Genomic DNA, 26,370 nt, shown 5'->3' on the forward strand with positions numbered 1-26,370 from the left:
GGTTTTTTTGTGTGTGATTTTACACAAAATGGCAATTTGAAGGCAGTTATACACACATACACACAAAATCCTAATTTCACTGTCTTCCTTAACCATTCATTTCATATCTTTAAAAGTACAAAAATAAGTACTAAGCTTGAGTTCCCAATAGGTGAAAACATCTGTGTCTGAAGAGTAATCCAATACATTTTTTTAAAAAAAGCAAAAAAAGCAGGCTCACACCTGCAATCCTAGCTACTTGGGAGGCTGAGATTGGGAGGATCAAGGTTTGAGGCCAGCTGGGACAAATCACTTGTAAGACCCCCATTTCCAAAGCCCTGAGTTCAAACTCCTGTCCCACCATTTTGAAACTTAAAAAGACTAAACAATGCCGATTCTAGTTTCTACTTAATTGAGATTTATTATTGGATTGTCAAGACTCTAGCACTTTACTCTCACAGACTTGGGAGTTTTGTTTAATATTTTTTGGTGCTGGGGATTAGACCCAGGGTATTGTACATGCTGAGCCCCACCCCCAATCAGACTTGGAGACTGTAAAATACTTACATGCAGAAATGTATAGTTTTTTTTTTAAATAGCTTTATTGAAGTACAATTCATATAAACTGTACACATTGGGAGTTGCATAAGTTAATATTTCAACATGTGCTCATACACATGAAGCCAACATTGTAATCAAGTTGATACACATACTCTTCACCCTCCCACCCCTAATTTCCTCACCCCTTGGTAATCCCCCACCCATCTTCTCCCCACACATCCCCACCCTTGGAACCACTCACCCGCTTTCCATAGCTGTGGGTTAGTTTGCGTTTTCTGGAGAGCTTCATGTAAGTAGTACCATGTGGTAGGTGCTCTCTCTTTGATGCTTTCTCTCACTGAGCAGAATTGTTTTGAGGTTCACTTATGTTGGACTTTGCATTCATTGTTGATTGCTTCTCACCCCTGAGTAGCTTTCTTTGTGTGTGTGTGTGTGTGTGTATACTGTCATTTGCACATAATTGTGTTGTAGCTGACAATTTATAGCAAGATAGAGTGTGGGAGGTAATTTACATTGATAGTAAGGCTACTTCTCTGATTTTCCTGAAGAATGGCTGAGATGGTAAACGTAGATGTAGAACATGAGAGAAAGCCATACTGGAGGGAAAGCCCCACATTTCAAATTCATAGTCCTAGAAAATGTTAGATTAAGGGTGTATAATTAACATAAACCACTTTGAATTGGCAGAAAACTCAATAGAGAAGACTTGTAATTTGAAGACTATTGGGTGCTCAGTTTCATGAAACAAAGATTTTTGTTCAAGGCCTGTGTTTGACCCAGAACTGGGCACTGTGGGGATACAGCAGCGATCTCTTTCCTGCCTTTCAGAAGTTCACATCATCCAATAGATGAAATGGGACAAACAGAAATAATTACAAATGTAGGAATGAGGATTTCAGTAAGAGAAACACAGTGTTCAAGGTATTCAGAAGTGGGAGAAATACTTTTCAGGCAGGAGGAATCTGAGAACTTGTTTGGAAGAGGTGACAGCTCCACCGGGCTTTGAAGGAAGGTTCTAGCTGAATATATAGAGATGTGAGAGAAGGCCAAGGCCAGCTAAGCCAAGAAACAACATGAGCAAAGACACAGAGGTGTGGAATAAAGGGACCACCACAGGAAATGGTAAATGAAGGTGCTGGCAGGGTTGGTTCACCCTGAGGACTGCAAGGGACAGATTTGTTCCAGGCTTCTCTCCTCTTCTCCCCAGGTTTCTCCACATTGTCTCCCTCTAGATAGATGTAAGTCTATCTCTGTGTTCAAATTCTCCCCCCCCCGCCGCTTTTTTTTCAAGATAGATAAAGATCTTTATCTGACATCAAGCCATACCAATTTTCAATACCTCAGTTCACACTAATACATTTTAAGGACACCAGCTTATCAAATGACTTTATTTTAAATTGATTACCTTGACTTGGAAGAGGTTGTTTTTCCAGATAAGGTCACCTCCTGAGGCATAGGCAGTTAGGACTCCAGCATGTCTTGGAGGAATGCAATCCATATCCATCGCAACGTGGTTGGGAGTTTAGGCCTTACTGTTCGTGGAAAGGGACTCATGGCAGATTTTGATCAGCAATGTCATTATAGCTGTGCTTCCAAATGTTCATGGCAACGTGTGCGAGATGGATTTGTGTGGAGCAAGGGGTGCAGGGCCCCTCTCAGGAGACTGACCATGGTCCATGCCAGGCCTGATGCAGGGCAATGAGAGAATTGTTCATGTTAGAGTGGGCTTCCGAGCCTGGGACCAGCTCCTCAGCTTCTTGATGACACAGCAACATCCCACACAGGTTCTGAGGACAAGTGCTCTGGCGTCACTGAGAAGCCATCCGTGTGGCACTTTGTTAAGGGTAGTGATAGAAAGGATCACCAGTTCATGGACTGTCATTTAGAGGTTTTGGCAAGACTGTTTTTTTGTTTTGGTGGGACTGGGGTTTGACTCAGGACTTTGCACTTGCAAAGCAGGTGCTCTACCACTTTAGCCACACCTCCAGTCCATTTTGCTCTGGTTATTTTGGAGATAGGGTCTCACAAACAATTTGCCTGGGTTGGCCTTGAACCATGATCCTCCCCATCTCAGCCTCCCAAGTATGTATGAGCCACCAGCATTCGACTTTCTGTTGTTTTTTTGAGGCTGGCCTCAAACTCATAATCTTCCTGCCTCCATCTCCTGAGTGCTAGGATTATAGGTATGCTCCACCACACCCACCCAGCTCACAAGATTGCATTTATTCACAAAACAATTAGGACCTTGTTGTTTATCACCTGATAGCCAGGAATTAACTATAATCCATCCTGTGGGCAACTGAGTCTGTTATTATAGAAAGAACCCATGTTTTTAGTTTTATTGCATATTTTTTACTTATACTAAATAAATGCACTGTATATAAATTTCATGTATATAAGGCTTTATTGTTCCAAGGTATTGTCTAGTTTTATTCTTTCAATATCTGGGAGACAAGAGGGACAAAATTTTAAGCCTCAGTGTATGTTTCAGGAAATTGCAGATTAGAGAAATGTTGGGGTCTTGCTTGGTAGAACTGTCCTTTGGCTGAGTTGGAATTAGTACAGAGGCCGTTGTTACAGATAATAGTTTCTTGTCCATATAGCCTCCAGTTAGCTATGACTGTTCCATATTGGATACGGGTGGCTCAAGGAAAGCCATAGGGTTGGCTTAGGCACCAGTGGTCAGATGCCCAAGGATGCTTGCTGAATGAATGGTTGAAGATACAGCGTGCATTCCTTCCATCATTAGGAATCACATGAGCTGAGTTTGGTTTGCAGTTCTGATCATGAAGAATATAAGTTTGAACAATTGTCTATGGCTTGGGTTTTTGAAATGGAAATTCTGGCATACATTGTCTTTGAAAATAATTGTTAATACTTAGTGAAAATGCAACAACTTGTAGCTAAAATGAAGGCTTGTGATATTATGGATTCCAGTAAAAAAACCAAACTAATGATGTAAGTTATGATTTAGGTTACATAATTGGCAATCTCAGTACAACATTTAAGAGGTTTTTTTTCCCAGTGATAAGGGTGTACCTCAGTGATTTTGACATTGCTCTCATTGTGAGGATTCATGTTACACAGCTATAAAAGGATGAGTTGGCTATTGTTGGGAGCATACAATGACCACGGATATAATTGCTCTTGGAGAAAGTTAAAGACTAAAAATACAGGGAATTCTTATAAAGATTAATTTTGTGGCTTCCTTGAAAATACCATGCTTACTTGTATATTTTTTTTGTGAAAATTGGTTGAGGCAGGTATTAGTAAAGTCTTTGCAGACCAGCTTCTGCTCGTGTCTCAAGAAACACTATCTGGGCTGGAGTGTGGCTCAGTGATAGAGCATTTGCTTAGCATTTTATGAGGCCCCGGGTTTGATCGCAAGCACTGCAAATAAACAACAACAACCCTATTTAATTAGCTTTTTCTTTCTTTTTTTAAAGTAAAACAACAGAATAGTGTAAACTATGTAATTTTTCTAAAAAAATTAATTTAATTTAAAAATAGAAAGCAAGCCACTATGTTTAAAACTAAGGGTTTGGGTGTAACTCATTCATAGAACCAGTGGTGGCTCAGTGTGTGTGGAGGCTCTGGGTTCAAAACCAAGCACTGCAAAAAAAATTTCAAATAAAAATAAAAATAAAACTGGTGGAGTGACTCAAGTGGTAGAATTCAAACACAGTTTTTAAAAAATCCCTACAGGAATACTTGTACTTCTTTTCTAATTTATGACCATATTGGGGAAAAAAGGCAAAAGCATTATAACCAAGTTTCACATTTCTTACATAGTCCATGAGAACCCAGCATTATTATTATTTTTTTTACCTGTTATTTTGTACCTTTATTTTTTTTTTTCATTTTTCTTTTATTATTCATATGTGCATACAAGGCTTGGGTCATTTCTCCCCCCTGCCCCCACCTCCTCCCTTACCACCCACTCCTCCTCCTCCCTGTCCCCCCCACCCCCTCAACACCCAGCAGAAACTATTTTGCCCTTATTTCTAATTTGTTGTAGAGAGAGTATAAGCAATAATAGGAAGGAACAAGGGTTTTTGCTGGTTGAGATAAGGGTAGCTACACAGGGCGTTGACTCGCATTGCTTTCCTGTGAACCCAGCATTATTAAGTGGAGTTTTTAGTTCACATGTAGCACAGAGGTAGACCATTCCATGCTACCACATACTCCTCCCCCTCCCCCTTCCCCTGCAGGCCTGGAGGTGTGACAATACCAAGGAAGGGAGAGGGCCGCTTAGCAAGGTAAAAAGAACCTTACTTGCTGTTAGTGTGAAGGGTGGTGATGATGGAGGCACCATGAAGAAGTAGGAGAACAGCTTTTCCCCCAAGACTTCTCCCCCTAAGTTTGTTAGGGGGAGGAGAGTGCTGCTAGGTTTTTAAAATTGGTGACACCTGTGACATCCTTTAAGTCATTTGTGTTTTAATCTTTAGTGACATCCTTACTGCCTGTGTAGGTTTATGGCACTGGATTTTATTAGAGAACTGGATGGTGTGGGTTTCCATATCCTGGTCATCCTGATGCACTGTGGTTCTGAGAGTCCACATCAGATCCCAAGAGGCCCAGGGAAAAGCAAGCTTGGGAATTGTCCTAATCCCAAAGGAGAATGTGAGACTTAAGTTCTTATAAACTGATAGGGAGGCAAGTATGTAGACTTTTGAGATGAAAGGGGATCCACATCTGTTAACAAGTTTTATTTTTATTATTATTATTTTTTTTTTTGGCAGAACTGGGAATTCAGAGCTTACACTTGTTAGGTAGGCACTGTACCACCTGAGCCACACTCCCAGCCCTTTTTTGTGTTGGGTATTTTTGAGATAGGGTCTTGAGAACTATTTGCCCAGACTGGCGTTGAACCTTGATCCTCCTGATCTCTGCCACCTGAGTAGCTAGGATTACAGGCGTAAGTCACAGGCACCCAGCATTCCTGTATTTTAAGTCTGAGATTATTTTTTTAACTGAGAATAAATGGACCCAAATGAAGAATCTGATTTTATATCTGCAGAGAAACTCCCTCTTTCCCTGGATTCTCTGTGTCTGAGTGGCCACCACCAGGTTGCAGGTGTGGCCTAGGAGCTTCTCAATGTCCATGATCCTCAGCCAAAATCTGGAATTGATGACAGGTGAGATGCCAGGATGCTATGGCCACAGCTCTGGTATCTCAAAGCAATTTTGAACATCTTGGAGGGATAGCTAGGGGGGTGGGTGTATGTGGCAGAGATGCAGTTGAGGAAGAAGAGAAAGCACAGAGTCACTGAGGTCTTGGAATCAGGAGGAATTGATGTCGAAAACCAGAGAAAGGTCAAGTCAAAGGAAATGGGAAAAAAAGGATTTTGGAATCATCATGACTTTTGTGGGAAATGTGGGCAATTGAAAAGAAAAGGGAATAATTAAAATCTAGCTGTTTAGTGGCTCTGAGTAGAAAGGTTTGGATCACAAAATCATGGGAAGTTGCATCTGCGGTGAGTGAGCACCATGCTAAGAGGTCCAGGCCAGCAGATGTTCTCATGGTCCACACTGTGGGAACACTGAAGATGAGTTCATTAGGGAGTGATCAGGAGACGGGTGTTCTGTGATTCTGACTCCAGGAATGAGGAAACAGGATGGAAGTTTGAGAAGAGGAGTGGTATAGAATTTTGGGGGAAATTGCCTACACAGCAATGGTCCTCCCAGAAAGAATTCTTTAGAAACGTGTGCCCTCTTGGATTATTCAGCATCACACTTGGCTAGGGTCCTGTTGGGATGTGCCATACCTCCTCCCTCCTCCCCGCTGGCTGTTGGTGCATTGACTTGATTTGGAGATGCATCTCCCAAAGTGAAGAAATCAAAGCAAAGAATACAGACTTGTTGGAATGCAGGCTTAAGCTATATTTCATGGAGCTGGATGCAGCCAGCACTTGGAGATGACCTCATCTTCAGCAATGTGAGTTTTCTCAGAAGGAAGGTTCTGATCTTCTAGCAAATCTAGGAATGACAACTCCACTATCAACTGCAGCCAAACTGGGACTCAGCCTTGCAGCTGGCTGTTCTGCTTCTTAATCCTTTCTTTAGGACTGTAGAGTTGTTCTGTCTTCTGGAATAAGGAGAAAAGTTCACTGTGGGGGAAGGCTTCTACTCATCCCATTGTATGACCCGGGCAAAATACTGAGAAGGAAAAAGGATTTTAGCTTTTGAAACCTAACTTTCAGTGCATAAAGAAATTAATTCAAGAGGAAATAGGAAAATTGTGGTTTCTCCAACAAATATATTCTTTGTACTGGGAACCTGATGGTCTCCTTTAAGTATATTTTCATTTTGAAAATACTGCTTTAAGTCCAGGATTTGTTGTTTTTTTTTTTTTTTTGAAAAAAAATAAGCAAAACTATATTGTAATCTGGTTTTAATCAGAGCTCATTAATCTGACTTTTAGATTCATATGATACACATACTGTATTTCAGAAATCTCTTTTGCCAAGCATTCTGGCCTTAAAACTTAGATGAATTTTCCTAAAAAGTCAAGTAAAATGTTTCACATTTCTTTGCTTCCATATTGTTAATTTCTCCATGCAGAGATCTAATTAAAAATGTGCAATGTAGCAGAAAAAGATGAGAATTCTGATTCTGTGTTTGTGCTGTGAGCTGTAAGGAGGCCCTTTGATTCTCTCACTTATCTTGGGTGGGGAGACTTTTTCAGGCTGGAATGGTGCCACTGGAAAGGACCTTAGCCCCCCCTCTGCCTGCAGGTACTGTCTTTGTAGATGCACACGGCTTCAAACAGCTCGATTTTGACTGTCAGCAGGACAGAGCGGATTCACATGGGAAGTGTTTCTTGCACTGGGGCAGAACGGCTTTTCCTTTAATGCAGTACTGAAATCTCTTCCGACTTCCAACTTGATAGCCCTGTTGCCTGACTACATTTACTTTTTGGCAGAGTGTCAATAAATATAAAAAGTTCATTCATTGGCAGTAAAAAAACCCCAAAAAACCCAAAATAACAAAAACATTTGTCACAAGTAGTTCCTAGAAAATCAGTCTGCTGTCTTGTTAGTTTCTGAATGAGAACACTTGAGACCAAAGTTGGTAAAAGTGAATTACCATGCAAAATGGAAGGGAATTCTGACACACACTATGACGTGGATAACCTTGAGGATGCTACGCTAAGTGGAATAAGCCAGACACATAATGACAAATTTTGATTCTACTTACATTAGATACTTACATTAGAATGTCAGAGCCAGAGGCTGCAGAACAGGGAAGGATGGGGACTTGTGTTTAATGAGGACAGTTTGGGAAGATAAAGTCCTAGAGGGGGTGGTGGTGACAGATGCAGAACAGCGTCAATGCACTTAATGTCACAGAGCTGTACACTAAAAATGGGTAAGGCGGGTTGGAGTACAGTTCAGTAGCAGAATGCTTGCCTAGAATCTATGAAACTCTGAGTTTGACCTCCAGCATCACAAATAAACCAATAAAATGGTTTAAATGCTAAATTTCATGCTGTGTGTATGTTACCACAATTTTTTTTTTAAATCATGCAATGGTCTGGAGTGTACTGGTGCTCTGTGGAAACATGGAATAGTAGCTGGACAACTCAGGCTGCCTTGGGTGCGCAGTTGTGAACCTCACCAATACTTTCAGATGGCTCATTTTTTTAAATTTAAATTTTATTTTCTTTTGGCAGTACAGTGCAGAACCTCAGAGTCCTGTACTTGCTAGGCAGTCGCTCTACCACTTGAGCCACGCTTCCAGCCCTTTTCGCTCTGGTTAATTGGAGATAGGGTCTCACTTTTTACCCATGCTAGCCTGAATCTCGATCCACCCTATCTCAGCCTATCTGGGATGACAGGTATGCATCACTGTACCCAGCCTCAAATGGCTCATTTTTGACTGTCACTAGGGCAAAGCGGAATCACATGGGAAGTGTTTCTTCCACTGAGTCAGACCCTCTCTTTTGGGAAAGTTCTTCATGAGTTCTTTTTCCACCCTCTTGGCTCCACTCCAGTAAGTGGAAACACACACCAAACAAAGCCACAAGAATGGGCTTGAGGTTGCTTGCAACACACCAGAGAGAGGAAGGAGAAGAGTTTGTTAGAAAGTTTGTTCTTGAGAGAAGCCCCAGTCATATGTACAGGGTTTTAGTAGCCTGTGTCAAAATAAAATGCGGGTAAAAGCCAAGTGTAGGGCAAAGAGCCTTACCTTGCATGACAGCTGTCCAGATGGTCCCTTGCTAGGGACATATGGTTATCCGCACAGAAGTGATCTGCTTCTAGTTCTAGACGGAGTGTTGTACAAGCAGTCTGCTTATAGTTCTATTGGGAGGAGAAAGGATAAGTTGATGTGGGCTGAAAATCAAGATGGGAGCAGATGTGTGCCTGTGGCTGATTCTTGGACAATCTTGTGTTTACTAGGTCAGCCCTGTCCAGTAGAATTTTTGTGGTGATGGAGATGTTCGTGCAATTAAGTGCTCGGAATGTGGCTGTTGTGACTGAGAAAATAAATGTTGGATTTTGTTTAATTTTAATTAGTGTAAATTTAAATAGCCATGTGTGGCGCAGTCTGGGTCACCGTCTGTTGTGTGATTCCTGCGCAGGTCATCACAATCCCAGGAGTCTGGAGCTTGATTTAGTTCTGGGAAGACTCAAGAATTCACATTATTTAGGGTTAGAACAGAGGATAACTGGAGTTTTTATATAGACATTGGAACTCCCAAAACCTTGGCAAAAGTAGACATAGTAAATTATTTCTTCAATCAATTATTGATTCAATTGATAGTTAATAATTGTTCACTGAGCACCTACAATGGGGTAGACCCTGTGTTTGGACATTTGCATTTAGAAATGAGGATGTTTTAGACAAAGGAATAGGGTTCTTTTTTTGTTTGGTTGGTTGGTTTTGGAGATAGGGTCTCGTTACATAACTCAGGCTGGGCTTGAACTTGAAATCTTCCTGCCCCAGCCATTGCAGACATGTGCCACCATGTCCGTGACTGGATTATTATTTAGCACTAAAAAGAAATTATCTAGGGCTGGTGATATAGTTCAGTGGTAGAGTATTTGCCTAGCATGTGCAAGGCCCTGGATTCCATCCATAGTACCATCACACACACACACACACACACACACACAATAAAACCCCAAAACAAAAACCAACCAAACAAAAAATCTACCCAGCTATGAAAAGACATGGAGAAACTTAAGTCATATTACTAAGTGAAAGAGGCCAAACCGAAAGTCTGCATATGGTAAGTTTCCAACTATACAACCATTCTGGAAAAGGCAAAGCTAGGGAGACAACAAAAAGATCAGTGGTTGCTAGGAGATGAGGGTAGGGAGGGATAAATAGAGAGTAACGAGGATTTTCAGGGCAGTGAACTACTCTGCATAATACTGCAAAGGAGGACATGCTGTTATGCATTTGTCCAAACCCACACAGAGTGAACCCCAGTGTCAACTGCAGACTTTGGGTGATGAGGTGTTTGAATGCAGATTCGTCAGTTGTAATACATGGCGGGGCTGTGCATTTGTGGAGTAGACAGGGAATCTCTGTACCTTCTGTCCAATTTTGCTGTGGACTTAAACTGCTCTACAAAAATGTGTTTCAAAAAGTGTTTAAAATGGAGATGTTGCAGTGAATAAAGCCAGCAGGGGTTCTTGCACTAATAGGCGTTAGGTCTGGCAGCAGGGAGAACACTGAACAAGCAAAATGGGAGTGGGACTGAAGTGTGTTATGAAAGAGTCACTAGGGAGAAGTCTTTGTGGGATGACACCAAGGCAGTCGTTTTATCAGGGACATTGTTTTAGCAGGATCACTTGCAGTCCTATGGTCCCAGACAATTTCTTGCCACCTTCCTTCCCATTAGAATCTCCTGGGCCCACTTGGTGCCCTGATGTGGTGGTGGCCTTGTAAAAATGGTGAACTCTTGTTTGACTCATAAAAGGGTTTCTGAGTAAGAAGCAGGGAAAGAGTTGCAGAAAGTAGAGGAGAGCTTGCAGGGGCAGGCAACAAGGCGGCAGGCACAGAGCTGTGGGTGAGCTCAGTGTGTCACAGTTCCGAGGACCATCGTAGATCCTGAAGCAGCTGTGGACAGGGCTCTGCAGAGGGATTGGGGCTGTCATGATCCACCCCAAGTCTGGGACAGGAGCCAAGGCTGTACCCTGAGTCAGCCCCTCTTGCTCCACTTGCACCGCCTCCACTATCCATTTTGCTGTATTCCCCGGGCTTGGCTGCCCCACGCTGTATGCATTTAGTTAACTGTCTCAGTATTGAAAGAGTGTCTCACATGTGCTTCCAGCACAGGGGACCTAGGGACACTTGGCTGCTTCAGCTTAGCTCCGCTGCCCATGATCCACCATGGGAGAAGGTGGCTGGAGTCCCTGGAGGAGGAGATAGGGCTTCTCAACTCTGGCTGTGCTTGGGGAATTTTTTTGGGGGGTAGTGACTTATTTATAATGGTACTGGGGTTTGAACTCTGGGCCTTGCTTTTGGTAGGCAGGTGCTCCACCATTTAAGTCATGCCTCCCTCCCTTTTTGCTTTAGTTATTTTCCAGATAGGGTCTCATGTTTTTGCCCAGGCTGTTCTCCCAATCTCTACATCCTGAGTAGGTGGGCATGCACCACCATGTCTGGCTGAGTGGTTGAGATGGGCCTTGCCAACTTTTTTGCTAGGACTGACCTTGAGTCAGATCCTTCTGATCTCTGCCTTCTAAGTAGCTGGGATTACAGACATGAACCACAACACCCACCCTTTATTTTAGGCAGCAGGAAAGCCCCTTTTAAATGAGGTCAGCAACACTAAGGGGCATCTTTTCAGCGGAGGTGTTGTAGAATATTCCATGTCTCTAAGAGTCCTCTTGTGTTTTTCTGTAACCTTGTTAATAGCTGTACCTTTGTGGCCCAAACAACCACCATGGGCAACTCTGTGGATTTAGTTTTCTCTATTGGTGGGAAGGTCACAGGTGATGACTAAAGAAAGCTGCCTCTCAATGCCGCTGGCCAGCAGGTCAGTGTGATCAATATGCTGCTAGAGCCACACCGGAGCTCCCTCGCGACCACATCTCCTCCTTTTTGGTGCATGGCAGACACAGTCTTGGGCACACAATCTCCTCAGTGAGCCAACAGACCTTCCTTCAGGTGTTGATGAAGAAGACTGCCTGGATGACGTTAGGGTTTCATACAAGTCACAGCTTTCATTCCTCTCTTTCTACATTAATGTAGAATTGCCAGATACTCCCCAAAGTCAACTCTTCCTTCTCAACTAGAAGCTGAATGGGATCCCTCATGAATTTCTTGATCACTTCAGGAGGCATTGCAGCCAACAAGAAACCACCACCTGACAGTTGCTGTTGGGCTCTTGGAATATGTCATTGATCTGGCCTCGAATACACTCTTTAACATTTCACTGGACTCTTCCGGGATAAACATCTTGATGTATCTCCAGTTAATCATATCAAACTTGCGGCCAGGGTACCCGGATGATATGGGGAGCTTCCACCTGCAGCTTCTGCACCTCAGCACACACACTGGTGTCCCTGATGCAGTGTGACAACAGGCACCCATGTAATCCCCTAATGCCATGACCACTTTTGTATGGAGCTAATTCTCGAGTGGGTGCCAGGACAAAGGCCTGGGTGGCCCTTAGATATAATTCAATCTGCTACAGAATCAATATGACAAACATGGCTGTTTTCCCAGTAGTTACATCATAACCCTTGATACAAGGAAGAATGACTCACTGCTCGATGGCAGAGGGCTTCTCAAAACCATAGGCATGGATGCCATGGAAGAGGGACTTGGAGAGGTTCCTGTCATCAAAGCTGTCCGCGATCTCTTTCCAGTTACTTTTTCCAGAAACCAGGGTCACTGATGGTGGTGCTGCCGATCTCAGAGCTGAAAGGCAGTGATGGTAGGTTCCATTCTCCCTTGATCATGCCTTCTGGTTCCATCCTGTCAGGACTGTTGTCTCTGGATTGGGAATCCTGACTCACAGACATCCTTAGAAACTTCAGTCTTTGTTTGAGACAGGGTCTCACCATTTTGGCCCAGGCTGGCCGTTCTACGACTGAGCCACACTACAGTCCCTGACAGTGCTTCAAAGCTCCCCAGCCAGGATGTTTTCCTAGGTAACAGAGGGCACCTAGTTCCTCCCCGCCCTGGGAACCCAATTTCTGCTGGGATAAGCCAAGTAGAGTTATGGGGCTGGACAACCCCTTTGCTGTGGCCCCTGGATCCACCCACTGAGGGCTGAGGGTCATCTAGTAGGACCCAAAGTCACCTCTGGGAATCTGTTGTTATCTTCCATGGGGAAATCCCTCAGTGAGCTTTCCCACGGCTGGGGGTGGCCACCTGATGGTTTCCAGCTGTGCTGCCTGCCTGCCAGGATGGCCTCTTCCCCACACTGGACTTGAGGCCTTGTCAGGAATGCTGTCAACCTGAACAGCGCCTCTGGAATCCCCATCAGGCGCCCAGGTGGGCGTGGAGATTGTGCGGGTGGAAGAAGGTGGGGACTCCAGGGACTTCCCTAAGGATGGCCTCACTCCAAAATATCACTGTTCTTAAGAAGGCCATGCAGTGTGTTCTTACCCTCTGGTCCCTGTGACCAGAACCTCAGGGTTCAGGCCCTGAGGGCAGCTGGGATTTGGTGATGGGGGATGGGCTGTCACTCTTCTTCTCTTCCACAAGGCACAGTTTTTCTCCCGCCTGGCTCAGTCATATCCAAAAGGTTTCCTGTGGGTTGTCATCTATTGGCAAATGAACAAGATACACAAGCAAATACATCTTCACATTCAGTGTTCAATGCTCAGAAGAGCAAAGTTTTCCTGAGGTCACACATTCTTCCAGCATTATCCTTTGCTTGAGTGTGCAAGACATGATGCGTAATTGTCCTTTATGGTTCAAGGAGTCTTTTGATGGGTGGGGTGGGAGGGGACGGGGTCTGGTGCATACCTGGACTGCATTAGATGCTCCAGCACGAGGCTGCTGCATGGGGGCGGGGGGTCGACTACCCAGCTTTTGGGGCCTTCTGGAACCTGTCCATGGGCTGCAGCCTGAAATTTAAGGCAATTGCCAGAGAGAAACGCTGCCTCTGAGTGCAGAGGGGGCATGTGGAGGTACTGGGGAAAACACTGGAGCTTAAATTCTAGCCCTGCCACTTCGCTGTTTGAACTTGGAGAAGTCACTTCATTCTTATAAGCCTCTGTTTTCTCACTGTGAAAAGGAGACCAATGTAAGTAGTGAGGCCTGGAGGGGGGTCTCTGTTCTCCTCTGCCCAGCATGAGCACTCCATGCTTTCCTTTTTTACATATGGGTTTCTACCCCTCCTCCTCTCAGGGGAAAGCCAGGCATCCATGACTTTTCATAGTTCCCTGAGTGATTCTGATCTCAGGGTTGCATCCCACTGACATAGGGAAATGGCATGACAAAAGGTGTGAGGACCCTGAGAGTTTGGCAGGCCCCAGGACCTCTTGGAATTCTGCAGGGACACCTTACCAATCCAGTATAGCAGGACTTTGTACAGAGGGCTGAGCTGTCATGGTTTTGGCAATCAGGGGAGACATGACAGGTGCACTACCTGTAGTGATTTGTGGTTTCTTAGGAACATAACTTTGAGTCTACTGCTCTGGTGTCTGACATGGCATCACTTGGCTGGCTGAACCCCACAGCTGGTCGTGAGTCCTCCATCAGTGAGTGACGTACAGACACCCAGATGAAGTGATACAAATCCTGTTTCTTTCTGGGAATTGGCTCGAAATGAAGGGCAGTTGTTTGTGTAAGAAATGAAGAGGGAGTGAAGAAGTTTAAGACATCTGTGGCTCAGTGGAGTAGCTCAAGTGGTAGAGCCTAGCAAGCATGAGGCCATGAGTTCAAACCCCAGTACCAAAAAAAGAAAGAAAGAAAAGAGAGAGAGTGAGAGCCATGGTTCATAGTCAGAAAGTGGCTCTGGAGGTAAATTAAGGTCATCCTGTGTGACTATGGCTCTATTTGTGCTGTGAGCAGAGGGACCTAGTGGAGCTCAAATTTTGGCCCCATTCCTGCTGTGCACCTTATTGTTGGACTGTCACTGTCTGTTGTAGACCCAGGGCTAGTCATAGATCTGGGGGACTTTACGGCTCCCTGGAAAGGGCTCTGTGATGTCCCAGTCCATCAGGGAATGTGCATTTTGTTTTTTAATTTTTTGTGGGGCCCAGACCCTCACACATTTTAGGACAGTGCTCTACCACTGAGCTATACTCCCAGCCCTGGAAAGTGCACTAGAAATGGAAGTTTGAAGCTTCTGTGTTAGTCAGCTTTCTGTTACTATAATGAATACTTGAGATAAATTTAGCTTACAGAAGAAAGGTTTCTGTCCATGGCTGGTTGGCTCTGTTGCTTTTGGACCTGTACTAGGGCAGCGCATTGTGGAGGAAGCCTGTGGCAGAGGAAACTGCTCACCTCATGGCAGTTGGGAGGTAAAGAGAAAAGGAAGGGGCCAGGCGTCAATATTGCCTTCTAGGCACGTCCCAGGACCTAACTTCCTCCTGCTGGGCCCTACCTCTTAAAGGTTCCAGCACCTCCAATAGGAGGCTGCTGACCAATCCTTTAACACATGGGCCTTGGGGGACACTTATCCAAACCATGGCAGCTTCCATTTCTGCTTCCTGATCCCCATCCTTGACAGTGTGACAAGGATGTGAACAGTGTACAAAAAAATTTGACAGTGTACAAAGATTTGAACACAAATAGTGTGAGGTGCCATCTCCAGAGCCTACTACCTTTACTAGTGTTAAGAAAAGAAGGTGCAGAGGTGGATATGTGGGTTTTATGGGAAACAGGGGCTCTGGGGATGTTCTTTAAAACACAAAACAAAACAACCTTGAGTTGCACCTGAAAAATCCCCATAGAGCTGTTGAGTTGCAGAACAGAAGTTTGTTGGTAAAGCAAAACCTCATTTTGGGAGCTGAAAAGTATCTACATTAAATGGCATGGGGCCAAAGTAGCTTTTTCGATTGTTTTTGGTTTTGTTGTGCTGTGGATCAGACCCAGGGTCTAGCACATGCTAGCCAAGTGCTCTACCATTGAGCTACATTTTCAGCCCTCTCAGTTTTTCTAAGGTCTTTTTCTCTTGGATATAAGAGGTGAATGAGATGGATGTGGTGTCACCTGCCTGTAATCTCAGGATTCTTGAGGTAGAAGTAGGAGGATCACAAGTTCGAGGCCAGCCTGGGCTACATAGTGAGATTCTGTCTCAAAACACAAAAGAGATACCGAGGAAGGAGGTCTGTACCTGGAGTGGGGAGCCTCTGCCTTCCTGAACACCAGGGAGCCAGGGCTAGACTGAGAAGATCAGCAACCCCTCCAGGTCAGCCTGGGGGGATCAGGGAGGCCCAGATTGTCTTTATTAGGCCCAGGAGTGTCAGAGGCACTCATAATAATAATGACCACTAAAAGGAGTTCCTGTCCTTCCATCTGCAGGTATCGGGTAAACTTCAGACCCAGATATGTCACTAGGTACAAAACAGTGACACAGTTGGAATGGAGGTGCTGCCCTGGCTTCAGGGGAGCAGACTGCCAAGAAGGTCCCAAAGACCTCAAGAAGACCCCCCGCCCCACGCCTGCTCGGCCTCGAAACAGTGTGAAGAAAGCTACAGGTAACATGTCGTTGGTGCTTTGCAAATACGGCCATCTTTCATATTTCCAGTGCTGTCAGGGGGAAGGACTTAGGATGTACAAAGTTGAGCTCGGATAGCAGAAACTTATTTGCAGAAGCAAAAGCAATTGGAAGACAGAGGTTCTTGCAAGTAAATTGCTTTGTTAGGACCAACCTATGAACGCCAGTGCCTTAGAAATGAGGTGGAAATGTGGTTGGGTTCAGAACAGTGTAGCCTGGAGGCACTGAGGTGAAGAGTGTCAAATGCTTTTGATTTCATGGCAGAACACCTCAGTCAAGCCCTCAGAAACCTGTCAGAGAGTAGGAGGCATGTTGGAGAATTCTCATACAGTGAGTATGTAATGAGATTTCTGAGGAGAGAGGCTGCTTTCTTATTTTACTTTGTATTCTTGAGCATATTTAAATTTTGCTGTCTCTGCTCACTATTTAATAATAGCTGACATTTACTGAACACTTACAGTTATTCAGATACTACACCAAGTCCTGAGGACCTATTGGGACACTCCTATCAGTAGATAGGATGGTGAATCTCACAGATTGCTCCAAGAGGCAAAACTGGTATGCAGAAGAGTCAGGATTCAAAACAAGGCTTGTATTCCACAGTTTGATCCCAGAGCCCTGAACCTGTGCTCTGCACCCTGATCCTAAAGCCATCCTTTGCTGCTTCCTCCTCCATAAAGCCTCTCCTTGCTTCTACCTCCTACTCCAGGATGCTGCTCTTTCCCAGCCTGAGAGGCTCACAGCACTCATTCTGAGCTGGGGTCTATGCTCTGACAGTGGTCAGCCTGATACCTCCTGCAGCTCGGTCCATTGACAGCTTGGTCCACAGGCAGCTTCTGGAATAGCAAGCACTATGTGACTTCCTGCATCATGCTATGAACTGGAGAACTGTGAGAAGCAGATAGAAAAATACCCTGTGTTGTAAACTTGGTTTAAGCTCACGTGTCACCTTTTCAGTGAGATACTCCCTGATCCTACCATCTGAAAATACCTTTTTCTCCAGATGCTACTCTGTTTTATTTCTCTTGTAGCATGTACACCTTCCAGCAAGTATTTATTTACTTGCTGTCTAATAATTCTCCCAAGCACAAAAACTCTAGGAGGACAGTGACCTTACCAATCTTGCTCACATTTGTACTTTCAGTGCCTAGAATAGTGATTGGCATATAACATAATTTGTGGAAGAGATGCATGCATGAATAACCTGAAGTTTTTTTAATGAAATTAAATGAATATTCAGTATCTGCCTTGTGCTGGAAATTATTCTGTCACCAATACAGTAGTAAGCATTATAAGTTAGATAACTTTTAAAAAGTATTAACTCTAATATGTTCAAATAGTCACCTGGCCATATGGCCAAAATTTGAGTGATTAGGTTCTGGTTTTCCGGTTTTCCTTTCTCTATACATTGATCCTGATATAAATATACATAGTGTTCTTTTCACTATCAAAATTGAAAAGTGAAGCCAGGCGCTTGGTGGCTCATGCCTGTAATCCTAGCTACTCGGGAGGCAGAGATCAGGAGGATTGCGGTTCAAAGCCAGCCTGGGCAAATGGTTCAGAGAACCTATCTCAAAAAAAAAAAAAAATCACAAAAATCAAAGGGCTGGTGGAGTGGCTCAAGGTGTAGGCCCTGAATTCAAGCTCCAGCACTACACACACACACACACACACACATACACACACACAACTGAAAAGTGAAAAACACTCAAGTGCCTGCCTAGCAAGCATGAGGCCCTAAGTTCAAATCACAGTACTACAAAAAAAAAGTGTCAAATGCAGTGATGCTCTGTTTGTTTTTAACTTCATAAGATCCAGAAATATGAATATAAGGAGGTAAAACTGACTTAAAATGCTGGGCATGGTGGTGTCTGGCTGTAATTCTAGCACTCAGGAAGCTGAGGCAGGCTAGCCTGAACCCTGTATCAAAAATAAATAAATGAGGGTTGGCAGAGTGGCTTGGTAAAGCACCTGCCTAACAAGTGCAAAGTCCTGAGTTCAAACCCTAGCACCACCAAAAGAATTTTTTTAAATAAATAAATAATGAATGAACAAAATAAAATAAAAATGAGGTAAGTAGCATGATAGTGTTTGGGATGAGACTGAGACTTCTGCGATGCTGACCCGCAGTTAGAGTTCTCACCTGTATCTCGTATTTGTTGTGAAGTGTAATGTTAAGAGGACGATTTGTATGGATGCATTTTTTTTCTTGGGCCAGGTGCTGGTGACTTACACCTGTAATCCTAGCTACTTGGGAGATTGGGAGCTACGTCTAGATTGGGAGTCAGCCTGTCCAGGTCAGCCTGGCAAATAGTTCATGAGACCTCATCTCCAAAATAACCAGAGCAAAATGGAGTGGAGGGGTGGCTCATGTGATAGAGTGCATGCTTTTCAAGCGCAAAGTCCTGAGTTCAAACCCCAATACCACCAAACAAACAAATTTTTTTTCTTGGCATTTTGCTCTTACATCTCTTTTATCTTTCCTCTTTTTAAGATGAGTCACAGTAAATGCAGCCTAGCTTTTCCTGTGCAATTAGATGTTTAAGTTGTCTTTGATCTTCATTGTCCCATGAGGTATTCTCAGTTTTGAAAGTGAGAGTGTCTGTAAAATATATTTTAAATTAATTTTATTACAGAAGTGTTGAATGCAAATTAAATAATGTTTTTTAAAATATTGGGAAATATTATTTATTTTAAAATATTTAATTTTCAAAGACCAATTATGTTCAAGGTGTTCAATGCAATAATGTGATACCTACAAACAGTGTTTAATACTGGCACCATCAAATTAACACGCACATTCACCGCCCACGCGTCACCCAGAGCTGACTCAGCCTGTAGCAAAAAGTCTATACCCTTTGACCAACATCTTCCCATTTCCAGCCCCCGGCTCCTGGCAACTACTGTTCCTTGCTTCTGTGCGTTTGATTCTTTTTGGATTCCATGTGTAAGATCATGTGGCATTTGTCACATAACAAATCAAATGTAAAATTTCAACATGAGTTGGAAGGACATTGAAACTATAACATCCTAACATTTTGTTCTAGAACATCAGTCTCTTCTAAACCTGAATATACATTTTGTTAAAGAAAAATCCACTCATCCCATGAATACATATGAAGCGTCTGCCTCCGGCAGGTGGCATATGAAATACATGGAATAAGTAGAAAAACAAGGCAGATGCCATTCCTGAGCTCAGGAGAGATGAGCATTAGAGGAGGGTTACAGAGAACCGTGAGGACACTCTGGAGGGGAAACGTGGGTCGGGCCTGTTGGACCCCAATAGCTTATCTTTGTTTAGCTTAGTTTTAAACATATATGTAGCTTTCCTAAGTCAGTTAGCTTTACTTTTTTCTTTTGGCCAAACTTCCTGGGCAGATGCTCTGTCACCTGAGCCACACCCAGCCCCATCAAATAGCTTTGTAAGGACTGCTGGGAAGAATGATGACTTCCTATTCTCCTTTGCTTTCCCTTTCCAGAGGCAATTACTTTGAACTTTATTTTTCTTTCTGGTGCTGAGGATTGAACCTGGGGCCTCCTGCATGCTAGTCAGGAGCTCTGTCATTGAGCTATACTCTTAGCCCGCTCCAGAAATTTCATGAGAAGATGGTTTGAGAAATAAACTTTTTAATACTTTATAGTCTGGAAACACTTGTACTCTAGCTTCAGAATTCTAGATTGGAAGTCATTTTTCTTTGGATCATTTTGGGAGAGGGTTCTGGAGACTGAACCCAGAGCCTGTGCTTGCTAGGCAAGTACTGTACCCTTTAAGCCATGCCCCCAGCCCTTTTGTTTGTATTTTGTATGTGAGGCAGGGTCTCTCTAACTTTGTCCGGGCTGGAGTTGAACTAAGGATCCTTTTTCCTCTGTCTCCTGAGTATCTGGGATTGCAGGCATACACCACTACACCCAGCTGCAGAATTTTTAAGACATTGCTCCTTTATTCTCTAAGCCTCCAATATTGCTATTAAAAAGGCCCAAGCCATCTGATTCTAATTTTTTATATATGCCTTGGGTGGGTTTTTGGGTCCCCTCCCCTTTTTATTACCATTTTACTGGGATTTTATCCATTATCCATTGTAAAGAACATATTTTTGCTGGGTGTGGTGGTACACACCTGAAATCCCAGCACTCAGGAGACTGAGGCAGGAGGATTGAGAGTTGAGGCCATCCTGGGTTACCTAGGAAGATCCTGTCTCAAAAAAATAAAATAAAATAAAAAAGTACTGTTTTTAGAACTTACTTTTTACTAATCAGTCAATAATAGGCAACCTTCCATTGCTATTCAGTAGTCTACAGCATCATTTAATTGCTTCAGAGAATGTGGTTGAACACAGTCCCCTATGTTAGTCACTTAAGTTGTTTATAATTTTTCATTATCATAGATCATATTTGAATGGGCATCATTTCCCTTAAAATTTTTGTACTCCTCCTGATAATTTTCTATAATAAATTTCTAGAAGTGTAATTGCAGGGTCAAAAGGAAGAGTATTTTGAGACGTATTGCCAACTGTCCAGTTTACACACAGTTGCAAATGGTACATGAAAGAGGCATTTCTTTATATCCTGATCTTCCCCAATTTTTTTGCCTTATGTTTTTATGTCCTGGGCTCAGAATAGCACTTTGTTTTATATATGATTCAATAACTTATTTTTTTCTAGTGTCTTGAGAGAGAATAAAAATTTCAAATTGGAAAATAAGGTGCTTTTTGTAGTTCTCTGCAGGGACAAAGATAAGCCTAAGAGTTTGGCCATCTAAGCGTTAGTCTTGATTTACCACCAAAGTGACTAATAAATCAAAGCTCCTAATGTCATTGTGTGCAAAAGTTCAAAGAAGGAAGACACAAGGAGCAGTAAATTTAGATACCTACAACATTCTAAATTTATGTCCAGTGTTTTTCAGTTTTGTGCATTAATTTATTAATTGTCATCTGTGTTGTGTTTGACTTTTTTCCACTTTCCATGCTGTGCCTATGTTACCAGGCTGGTCAGTGTTATCTCTGTCCTGTATCCCTCTACTCCTACTGTCTTCAAGGGTGTGGTTTGGCTCAAGCCTAGGCAAAAAGTTAGCAAGACTGAATCTCAACAAATAAGCTGGGTGTGGTGGTACTATCTGTCAGAATCTCAGCTATGTGGAAGGCATAGGTGGTCTGCACCTGGCCCTGAACAAAAATGTGGGACCCTATCTGAAATATAATTTAAGACTAAAGTTCAGGAGATGAGGTTCAAGTGGCCTTGAAAATGCAGGGCTTTGAGTTCAAATCCCAGTACCACCAAAGAAAGGGCCTTATGACTCAGTATCATTTTTAATATGTTTCTTTCCTTTGGACTGTTTCTCTGGGGTTGTTCTCTCAAAATGAGATTATTAAACATTGAATGTAGTTTTTGCAGTACTGGGGTTTGAACTCAGAGCCTCACACTTGCTAGGCAGTTGTTCTACCACTTGATGTTTGTAGTTTTTGACTTAGTGAATCTTACTATATAAGGTTTTCTTGTTAGGTGATACCAATAGAATAGTTGCTGTATCTCTCTTTTCATTCCTTTTTTTTTTTTTTTAATTTTAATGCCAGAGATTGAACCCAGGGCTTCATGCATGCCAGGCAAGCATCTCTTTGGTTTTTAATTTCCCCAACCTCATAACAGGGCCAAACGATATTGGTGAAATTCTTTTTGCATAGGGATGGTGATAAAAGCAAAAGAACATTCAGTTGTTTTGAGGATAACCTTAAATGACATATGGCAATATAGGATCCAGTAGCTCCCCATTGGAGCTTGCTGAAGTGGCTTTGTGTAATTTTATAGTACACAATCAACTATTGATTTGTGGCAGCAGTTCAGTAATGTGAGAATGAGGTGTTGAAGTGATAGATAATGAATATTTCCCTTCAGGGACAAAGGGACCATTAGTTATCTATCATGCGCCATGTACACATTCTCTTAACAACACTGGGAGGGACTGTACCTCCTCTTTATTGAGGAGGGGATTATAGCTCATAGAATTTAATTAACTTGCTCAAGGGCAACAGTTAACAGCAGAGAAGAGAGATCCATGTGACTCCAAGCCCCATTCTTTTTTATGTTCTGTCATGGCAATTACCTGCCTGTAAGTGAAGGTTTAGGCTGTTCTCTGGGCTCCCTGTTTATTGTCTTTTCAGAAAGTAACTAAAGGTAGCAAATGTTAATTCACATCCAACTTTTTCTTTCTAACAGATACTGAACCAAGCCAAGTCTCACAGCCCAAGGAGACTTTGTCACCAACTCCTGCAGCACAACCAAGTCAGGCAGCAGATACCAAACAGGGGCCTCAAGAACTCCAGGAAAAGAAAATTCAAGTGCTTGAGGAGAAAGTTCTTCGACTCACAAGGATGGTTCTGGACCTCCAGTCTTCCATGGCAGGAGTGAATGAGAACCTCAAGCATGCCAGTCAGGATGACACCAGCAACCTACGCCCCCAGCCAGCACCTGATAGTGATGTTGCTGGAGACACAGACACTGTCCAGCCTTCTGGCCTCCTCAATACCAAGGAATCTGGCATGAAGGACATCAAGTCCGAATTGGCCGAAGTCAAAGACACTCTGAAGACTAAAAGTGACAAGCTGGAAGAGCTGGATGGGAAAGTGAAGGGTTATGAAGGGCAACTCAAGCAGCTGCAAGAGGCTGCCCAGGGCCCCACAGTGACCATGACCACCAACGAGCTGTTCCAAGCCTATGTGGACAGTAAGATGGATGCCCTGAGAGAGGAGCTCATGGAGGGTCTGGACAGAAAACTGGCTGACCTGAAGAACACGTGTGAGTACAAGCTGGTGGGCCTCCAACAGCAGTGTGATGACTACGGGAGCAGCTACCTGGGGGTGATAGAGCTGATCGGGGAGAAGGAAGCAAGCCTGAAGAAAGACATAAGTGACCTTCGAGCACGGCTGCACGACCCTTCAGCCCAGCCAAGCTGCTGCGAGGGTACGAAGAATGGTGACCTTGGTCAACAGATCAAGATGTTAGATCAGAAAATTGAGAGAGTCGCCGAAGCCACAAGAATGCTGAATGGACGACTGGATAATGAGTTTGACCGCCTCGCAGTTCCAGAACCAGATGTGGACTTCGATGCAAGATGGAATGAACTAGACGCGAGGATCAATGTGACGGAGAAGAATGCCGAAGAGCATTGCTTTTATATTGAAGAAACCCTTCGGGGGACCATTAATGGGGAGGTAGATGACTTGAGGCAGCTTCTTGATCAGAAGATCCACTCCCTGGAGAACCGTCTGGGGAGCGTTCTCCTCCAAGTGGCCAATGACTCTGAGGCTGAGCTCGCTTCCCCCAGCTTAGCCCTTCCAGGGCTGTCCGGGTCAGGGAATGAGCAGGTCGTGATGGAATTAAATCATCTGAAGGACAAAGTGCAAATAGTGGAGGACATTTGCCTACAGAACTTCCAGGGAGGACCACATAGGTTAGAAGGTACTATACCAAATGGAGCTGATCACACGAGTGACAGCTTGAGCCTTTTGATATCTCTAAATGACACATTGCATAGGAAGCTCCAAGAAACCAAACAGAGCATCCAGAAACTCGAAGAGGACTTTAGTTTTCTTTATTTTCAACTAAATCACACACAAAGCAGTGTGGCTCTTCTTCAGAATGTAATAAGCAATTGTAGACCAGGTAAAAATGATGACACAGGTGGGTTGACTAAGGGGGGTGAGCAAGAAAGAATGATGGAGACCCTCCCATCTCCCCAGGACCCTGTGGCTCAGTGTTGTGGCCAGATGGAGGAGAGGTGGCAAAAGCTGCAAGGCCAGGTACTGGCTGAGCTGGACACTTGTAAGGAAAATACACAGGGGGTCCAGAGGGAGGTGTCTGTAGTGGAGGACAGGGTGTCTCAAATGGAGAAGACATGCAGCAGGCTGGACTCCATCTCTGGAAGCCTGCAGAGGATCAAGGAGGGATTGAACAAGCATGTTAACAGCCTATGGAACTGTGTAAGGCAGATGAACGGGACACTCAGGTCCCATGCCAGAGACATTTCTGGCCTGAAGAATTCCGTCCAGCAGTTCTATAGCCATGTTTTCCAGATTTCTACTGATTTGCAAGATCTGGTCAAATTTCAGCCATCAGCAAGTAAGTTGAACTTCACAGTTCCATCTCTTGTAGGCATTTGTAGCATGTGACAGTATTACACTAGATTCACTAAACTCATTAGTACCATCCCAAGGGTGGGTCATAGATTTTAAGGACAGTTTGTGAATCATTTGGTGCTTGGTAGCATTGAATAATTCCAACATTGTGACTTTTTTCTTGTGTGATACTGGAGTGTGAACTTAGAGCCTCACGTCTGCTAGGCAGGTGCTCACTTGAGCCATGCCCCCAGCTTTTTTTTGCTTTAGTTATTGCCAGGATCACAGAGGTCCTTGACCCGAAAGGGCTCACGGAAGGAAAGAACAGACAAGACACATATTGAGAGGACCAGCAGGCTGATGACCAACTAGCAAAATTTTATTTTTCTCAGCAAGCTTTATACAAAAGAGGAAGAAACTTAAACATCAAAAACACTCCGACCTAGTTGCAACCTTTCTGTTTTGGCCATCCTGCATTCTTATTGTCAGTGTCCTTGACTAAGTGTAAACTTCTTTTTAGTCAAGGGAAACCATTTAGCATTCCTTCCTACCATGATAGAGACATGGTGCACCTGCAGATTCTGAACTTGACACACTGTGGCTTTTGGTTCCCAGCAAGTTATTTTGCACACAGGGTCTTGTGTTTTTGCTTGGGCTAGCCTTGGATCTTGATCCTCCTATCTATGCCTTCTGCCTGCCTTGCCCAGATTTTTTGTTGAGATGGAGTATCCACTAACTTTTTGTCCAGTCTGGCCTTGCTTCCCCTGCTACATCTCTGCCTCTCAAGTAGCTGGGATTATAGGTTGAGTCACCACACCCAGCTCTGGGTGATTCCAACATTGAGAGTTGTATTTAGAAACTTTAAGAACGATTTGATTTTACTTCAGCCTTGGAACACATGTAGACTTGAACCATGCAATTTATGAAAATATCAGTTCACAGAAAATGACAGAGCATTGATCTATACTGCATGTCAGAGTGCTGGATTTCTGGCCTAACAACTTGGGGCAGTGGATTCTATTCTTGTTGTGTCTGGGGAGATACTAGATGTTGATCCAGTCTCCTGTCTCCGAGCATCACATTTAGTTCAGAAAGTTAACTAACAACCCCTGTCTTTTACTTGGATTCTCACTTTTAGATAGTCTCAATGGTGAGCCAGCCTTTTCTAATTGGAGGCGGGAGTGAAAGGCAACAAGAAGGGAGCTCAACTTTATTGAGCACCTCTATGAACTAAACACTGTGCCAGTCCCTTCACGACCATAGCTTATGGGCCCCATGACAAACTCAGAGGGGACAGCACTTAGTTTTCCAGAGGGGAAAACTGGCAAGTGGTAGAGGTGGGATTAGAACCTGGGCCACGGTGCCTCTAAGATCATTGTTGTGCAACACAGTGTTCAGCCTCAGTCTGTCTCCTGGAGTTAAGCTCAGACGTAAATGGTCCTTGGGGACTTGTGGAGGACCAACTGTGTGCTGGGTAGAAACCACATCTTGATTGCCCCTTCTCCTTTTTCTCCAGTCCTCCTCTGCAGGCCTGTCACCTTTTCTAACTTGCTCACTCTGGGTGACACGGGGGTATACTGCTGAGCTGAGATTTTTGTGACCTTCCTGAGCCTGTGGAATTTTATGATTAGGTCCCAGTGGAGGAGGGGCTTTCTAGAACATGGGAGGTTGCAGAGCCCTGACCCAGCTGGGGAGAGTCAGGGCTCCATTCCAGCACCTCAGAGGGTGTGGGGAGGGTCCACAGTAGTCAGATGCGAACATGCTCTGGACATGAGCCCCAGAGCGCAGTGCTCATTTTACAGATAAGGATTCACCCGGGCCAAGCAGGACTAGGAGTTGCAGGACAGCACACCGCTTATGGTGACCCCCTCCCCCCAGGCCACTCAGCCCTGTATCTCTGGAATGTGGAGAAAAGGTCATGAGACCTGTGTGAGTTCATAAGGTGACTGTCCCTGTGGTGACAATGCTGTCTGGACCGGGCTTTAGAACAACAGATGGGGCCAGATATTTCCAGTTGATTTGTGTGGGAAGCTGTGTGTGTTCTTAGACATTTATCTGTGTAGCGGTGGAGGTGGATGCCTTTGG

The 26,370-nt window shown here is 43.9% G+C and overlaps 1 protein-coding gene and 1 pseudogene across 2 annotated transcripts in view; one reads left to right on the top strand and one right to left on the bottom strand.

Annotated features, from left to right (window-relative positions):
- Emilin2 (elastin microfibril interfacer 2) overlaps positions 1 to 26,370 on the top strand; it is a 55,133-nt gene that overhangs the window by 12,553 nt on the left and 16,210 nt on the right. For both annotated transcript variants that reach the window (XM_074070223.1, XM_020163698.2), the window contains exons 3-4: positions 15,982 to 16,157; positions 22,388 to 24,289. In XM_074070223.1, coding sequence (XP_073926324.1) covers positions 15,982 to 16,157; positions 22,388 to 24,289 — 2,078 coding nt within the window. The remainder of the gene's footprint in view (positions 1 to 15,981; positions 16,158 to 22,387; positions 24,290 to 26,370) is intronic.
- On the bottom strand, positions 11,307 to 12,524 carry LOC109686413 (eukaryotic initiation factor 4A-I-like; annotated as a pseudogene).

Source organism: Castor canadensis, chromosome 4 (genome assembly GCF_047511655.1).
Source record: "Castor canadensis chromosome 4, mCasCan1.hap1v2, whole genome shotgun sequence".
NCBI classification, from domain to species: domain Eukaryota; kingdom Metazoa; phylum Chordata; class Mammalia; order Rodentia; family Castoridae; genus Castor; species Castor canadensis.